The sequence below is a fragment of the Cyprinodon tularosa genome, unplaced genomic scaffold, assembly GCF_016077235.1.
Source record: "Cyprinodon tularosa strain WSP-4 unplaced genomic scaffold, ASM1607723v1 ctg236, whole genome shotgun sequence".
NCBI lineage: Eukaryota > Metazoa > Chordata > Actinopteri > Cyprinodontiformes > Cyprinodontidae > Cyprinodon > Cyprinodon tularosa.
Genome location: NW_024038883.1, coordinates 636461 through 642793, shown reverse-complemented (window position 1 = coordinate 642793; position 6333 = coordinate 636461). Strand labels below are relative to the sequence as shown.

At 41.3% G+C, this 6333-nt stretch overlaps 1 protein-coding gene across 3 annotated transcripts in view; it reads right to left on the bottom strand.

The window, feature by feature from the left end:
* Window positions 1-486: 486 nt before the first annotated feature.
* Window positions 487-6333, bottom strand: part of shroom3 (shroom family member 3) — a 92186-nt gene continuing 86339 nt past the window's right edge. For 2 of the 3 annotated variants that reach the window (XM_038287141.1, XM_038287144.1), the window contains 4 exons: window positions 5027-5105; window positions 4400-4565; window positions 4186-4307; window positions 487-1023 (listed from right to left, as the gene is read on the bottom strand). In XM_038287141.1, the coding sequence (XP_038143069.1) occupies window positions 670-1023; window positions 4186-4307; window positions 4400-4565; window positions 5027-5105 (721 nt within the window). In that variant the 3' untranslated portion in view covers window positions 487-669. The remainder of the gene's footprint in view (window positions 1024-4185; window positions 4308-4399; window positions 4566-5026; window positions 5106-6333) is intronic. The other variant, XM_038287143.1, reaches the window with a different exon arrangement.

Below are 6333 nucleotides of genomic sequence, written 5' to 3'. Positions count from 1 at the left end.
AGGTCCCTTTAAGGACACCTGGGGTCCTAATGAGGTCCCTTTAAGGACAGCTGGGTCCTAATGAGGTCCCTTTAAGGACACCTGGGGTCCTACTGAGGTCCCTTTAAGGACAGAGGTCCCTTTAAGGACACCTGGGGTCCTAATGAGGTCCCTTTAAGGACAGCTGGGTCCTAATGAGGTCCCTTTAAGGACAGCTGGGTCCTACTGAGGTCCCTTTAAGGACAGAGGTCCCTTTAAGGACACCTGGGGTCCTAATGAGGTCCCTTTAAGGACAGAGGTCCCTTTAAGGACAGAGGTCCCTTTAAGGACACCTGGGGTCCTAATGAGGTCCCTTTAAGGACAGAGGTCCCTTTAAGGACAGAGGTCCCTTTAAGGACACCTGGGGTCCTAATGAGGTCCCTTTAAGGACAGCTGGGTCCTAATGAGGTCCCTTTAAGGACAGCTGGGTCCTACTGAGGTCCCTTTAAGGACAGAGGTCCCTTTAAGGACAGAGGTCCCTTTAAGGACACCTGGGGTCCTAATGAGGTCCCTTTAAGGACAGCTGGGTCCTAATGAGGTCCCTTTAAGGACAGCTGGGGTCTGGATGGGATAATAAATTCATTCATTTGAATCTATCCTTTAAAAACCTCTAAGAATAACACTGTAGGTCGGAGGGTTCTGCTCTTTACATCACAGTGATGTCACAGCAGTGGACCTCACAGAGTGGGCGGGGCTTGGGGTTGAGGGACACAGGGCTGAGCTTGGCGTCCGGCCGCCAGCCTCAGTCAGCTCCGCTGGAAGGCTCTCTGTCAGTCGGCTCAGCTGCTCCTCCCGCCGTCGAATGAGGTCATCGAGGTGCCGCTGGCGAATCAGAAGCGAGGGTTTGGCGCTGACAAACCGGCGGTAGTCTTGCAGCTGCGTTTCGGTGAGGTAGCCGGACAGGATGGCGTTGACCACGCGCTGCCGCCGGTCCAGGTTCTCCTTCAGCTCCCGGGCATCCTCGGTTTGACGGAGCAGCAGAGAACGTTTGTGATGAAGGGAGTCCTGAGGAAGAGGAGGAGGAAACAAGCTTGATCAGAACGTTCTGGAAGCTTCTCTCTGGACTTTAGCAGCTTTTGGAAGATTAATCAATAACATCAATTTATCCACTTTTCTGTTTATTAACATGATATTTAAGGAAAAATGAATTTCTTGGGTTTCCACGGCTCAGAGCGCCATCACTGCATCACCAGCAACCGGCTGACGGTATCACCACCCGCTGCAAACATTTACTTTGAAATATTTCACTGTTTTCTGTAAAAAACTGTTTTCCGAACACTTTCACGACGTGAACGTCTGGCCCCTTCATTTCAATTCTATTCAGTTTATTTCTATAGCTCTAATTCACATCATGTCATCTCAGGTCACTTTCCAGTTCACCAGATCATCCAGTCAGATTGATTCAAAGTTTTCTATCTAAGGAAAACCAGCTGATTGCATCGACTCATTGACTCTTCAGCAATCCCTCACACTAAGCATGCTTGTAGCGACAGTGGAGAGGAAAAACTCCCTTTGAACAGGAAGAAACCTCCAGCAGAACCAGGCTCAGTGTGAGCGGCCATCTGCTGAGGCCCACTGGGGTTCAAGGAGACAGAAGCAGACATAGAAAAAGAAGCATAGATACAAACATTAAAGTCACCTTCCAAAGGGGATGATTGAAATAAAATAGTGTTTTAAAGTAAAAACTTAGATTTCTTTTGTGGTTTTTCTAATGAAACCTAAAGGAGAAATAAAAAGATGGATGATATTTGGTAGGAAAACGATCAGAGAATCCTTCCTTTGTTTCAGACTCATTTTATTTCTTTCAGCTTTGAATAATTGGGCTGTAAAAAGTTTGTTTGCCTTTAGATCAACATAATTTACATCCTTCCAGCAGTATTACCACTTTTATGCTTCTTCTTTTCATAATAGTTCTAATAATAAAATGTAGCATCAGTATGAATTATGGGGGATTTTTTATAGCATCATTATGCTTTTTTGACATCTCTGCTAATCTTGGCTAATTCTGTTTTTCTTTTTTTTACTCATGGATCATCATGTTTTTGCATCTTTATGCTTGTACTTTTTAGCTTCCTGATTTTAATGTTTTTATCTGCCTGTACAGTGTCATTGGGTGTTGTGATAAGGCACTTTCAAATAAAATGCATTATTATTATTTTGTTTTTTTATTAAATTTAATTGTCCCCTTTTAAATAAATCAACCAAATCAAAATAATAATGATATTTGGATTCAATGTTAGCAGCTTCCTGTCACAGATTTTCCATATTTCATCGCCTACTGGATGTTAAATTAGAGGTTGGCTCCCTCTAGTGGTGGACAGAAGAAATGTGCCTCATCATACAACAGATCAAACCATCAGTGGAAATGTATACTTCGAACCTGAAAAACTGAGAGAAATTTTGTTTTAACCCAATTATTGATGATGAATAAATGTGAAACCAGTAGTTCCAGCTGATGGTCTCAGGTTTCCTGAGTTTGATCTTTAGTCATTTCCTTATTTGATCTTGTTTCGTTTCCCAGAAACATTTTTGATTTGTTTCCAGTCGTTCTATTATTTGAAATGAAAACTTTCTCTACATCTCTAAACTTATACCTTATTAATTATGCTTCTCTGAACGCATTGTATGTTTTAGGTTGTTTATATTTATGTTTGACTTTCTGCAACCAAACCACAGTTTCAGTTCAAACTTTAAATCAAATGGGAGAAACATTTCAGACATTTAGCTGCTGCTTCAGTCAGAAAAGGAGACATGGAGGATTCAGCTGCCAGGATGCAGTAGAAACCTGATCCATGTATCTCTATTCAACATTTTAGTTTCATAAAAAGTTTTATATGGCAACAAATATAACAAACTTTTCAGTATGAAATTTAGAGCAACTTTTTTATTATAAAAGCTAGTTAGCTACTGTCAATCCGAGCTGAGGCCACGCCCACCACACGTCCTGCGGTCCTCCAGGTTTTTCCTTCCACTGGACAGAAGTAGGGACCTTTTCTAAATTCACCAAGTCAGTTCTTGACTAGAACCCTGGAAAGTCTGGACTCGGGGAGAACGGGAGCAGAATAAATCTGGATCAACTGGAACAGCAGCGTACTGATGACATCACCACATTCAAAGCTAGTCTGGAGCTTCATTTCAACTCCTGTTATTTATAGTCTGTAAATAATAATAAATTATGACTTTTATCATTTATTGGAGGAATAATAATGAACACAGTCAGATAAACACAAATCAAATGAAAATTTTACCAAATAAAACAACATATTCTCATTATCAGTTCGTATGAAAAGCAGATCCGCGGACGGACGTAAAACTGGGAAAAACAGTGCAATCATCACTTCTTCATGTCTCTAACTACGTTGCTTGCTGTTTTATATCTTAGGGTTAGGGCTAATTGTAATTTATATTCTATATTCGTGAATGGTGCGTCAGATGCGCATGCGCATACGACGTAAAAAACGTCCAAAATGTACGAAATTACGGTGCATAACTTTTCGTACGATTTCATACGAACTCATAATGAGAATACACTGAATAAAACATCAAACCTCCATCAGAGCCAGCGGTCCTTCACACACGGCTATGCAGAGAGAGGGCTGCTGCAGATGGGCTAAAAGCCCCATGCTTCTGTTCTAACTTCTACCCTAAAATCTATCCTCCAGCCCACCAGCAGAGGGCGCTCACTAGCCGACTACATGAGGATCAGAGAGGAAGCCGTGCTGTTGTCTGACAGCAGCCTCTGTAAAAACTTTTTAAAGGAAATCATAGCATTTAGCATGGTTAGCATGCTTAGCATCTGTCTGCATATCCCGCTGATGATTCAGACCCTCTGATCAGTCTGACCATGGAATGACCTGGACCGTCTCTCTCTCTCTCGCCCTCTTGCAGCCTAAATGAAGAGGCGCCTCTTTAACATTCTGGCCTCTTTCGTTGCACAGATTCCTTCTGACTTTAATTCAATCGCCATAGAGACCCTGACATCCACTTAAAGTCCTTCACTCTGCAGCACCTTTGACTCTGAGGGATGTTCAGGGTAACCAGGACGGTGGGGGGGGTCCCTACACAATGTTAAATCTCTGAGGTTTAGACCGGTGATCATTGCTTCATTCCTGGCTATCAAGGAGTGGGGTTTGATTAAATGTGAAGATGGCCTGCCGTATGTCTCACCCTCTCCTCAGCAGCGTCCTCCGTCATCAGCTCATCTCTCTCCAGAGAAAGCAAAGCGCCGTCCACTCTGGACAGGCGGCTGCACAGAGACAGCAGCAGGTTGACGATCCTCTCCAGATCTCCTGCAGAAAACAACAACCTCATCAGCTGAGTCCAACCCCCCCCCCCAGCTGGTAAAATGGTCGTGAAGCAGGTCTCCAGGCAGGTTTCCTACCAATGTAGATGCTGTACTTCTCCTTCTCGTTGGTTTTGAGCTGTTCCTGAATCAGCGCCTCCACGTTGGCACCAAGGGCCCGGTGGCCCCTCTGCTCCTCACACAGAGCCTTCTTCTCACGCTGCAGGGCCTCCAGGTTGATCCGCAGGGCCTCACAGAGCTCTACCTGGTGGACATGAACGCAAATAGCACCCTTCTTTATTTCAGCCAATGGCTGAAGTCTGACAGTTTATGAACCTCTAAAGACCATTAAGGGTCAGGATAGAGATAACCAAACACATTCTTTATCTTCTTACTTTAAATTTTGTTTGTTACTAGTTTTCTTATTTCTTTCAGTTCTTAATCATTTTATGATAATTTACATTCATCTGATATTGTCAATAACGCTTGTTTTTAGGATATATTTTAAAGTTATGCTGCCTTCCTTATTTATTTTTTGTTCCATCTCCAGTTTTTATTTGTTGCAGACAGAATTAGATGCAGCTTGCTAATCTGACTCAGACATCGTTAACGTGTTGCGGCCCTTTAATTGGTTTTAGCTCAATTGTTTGTGAGGTTTAATCTGAGGGTTTTAATCGCTCCTTTGCTTTTTTTTTTATATATCTTATTGGAAAGTTAGATGTTTACCTTCCTGGTGTTCAGGTCCGTCTCCTCATCCACATCAGTCTCCCCCCGTTGGTCTGCATCAAAGATATCAGGCTGAATCCTTGGAAATCAAAACAACAGATTAATAATCCAGAAAATAATCAGATTTAAATCCGGATTATCAAACAAGCAAAAAGACAAACTGTTTTTTTTTCTTTGATTTAAATCAACTTCATTTCCAAGTAACTGCAGATTATTTTCTGATAAATTATAATAATTCACTGAAAAATTTTCCTTCAATAAATTCAGATTTAGAAAGAAGAATAAAAAAACTTAAATAATTTACATAAAAAAATGAAAGAAATTTGGTTCTTTTTTTCTAAGAGAAAAAATAATTAATTAAAAGTAAATTTAATGTGTGACATCATTTTAGCTTTAACAAATACAGTGAGGAAAATAAGTATTTGAACACCCTGCTACTTAGATTGTCATCGTAGCTGTTTAGCTGACATGATCTAAAAAAATAAAAACTGAAATCACAATGAAAGATTTTTTTAACTATCGTATTTTTCATACGAAAAGCTGCTACTTTTTCGCCAAGCTTTGAACTCTGCCTCTTATCGTCGTCTTTTCAAGGAATTCTTCATGGTTTTAATGACATCAGCGGATGTTTTGGTTTGTTGCGTCGTACGGCTATCCTTTACCTGGCAGAAGGTCACGTGATCAGACACACAGTATCCATGGAAAGGAGTGGTATGTTGGTCACATGTCCGTCCGCCAGGCAAAGTAGTGCCGTACGACTGAGCGCGAAAAAGAGCAACTGCAGCGACGTCAGTTGGTTCAAAGTAGCGCTATAGGTTCAGGATGATCAACAGTCACTAAAACTGCTCGCATGCGAAAAAAAGCAAGTTTTCCCCAAGTCTGCCAGTGGATTCTGACGGCGTGGAGAAGTGTCAAACATCCATGATCACCAGTGGCGGTTCTAGACCAAATGTACCAGGGGGCCAGGAGGGGGCCAGGGGGGGCCATCGGGTTTTCATGGGGGAACAGTAAAGCATGAAATAAAAAATATATTAAGAGAGCTGCATGAAGTCAAATTTCTATTCAATTAGGTTTAATTAAATTTCTATTTCTTATTAGGTCCATATATATTCACAAATTAGCAATTTTACATATTTTCTCTCAAATCTGAATTAGAATTCAAGAAAAACTGATAAATTTGGCTGTAAAGATTGGAGTATTGTTTAAAAATGTGTTTTGAAAAAAACATTTTAGATGAAAGCTGGGATCCGATCTCAAAATAGAATTTTTTGGTCATAATTCCACAGACCGTGTTTGGAGGAAAAAGA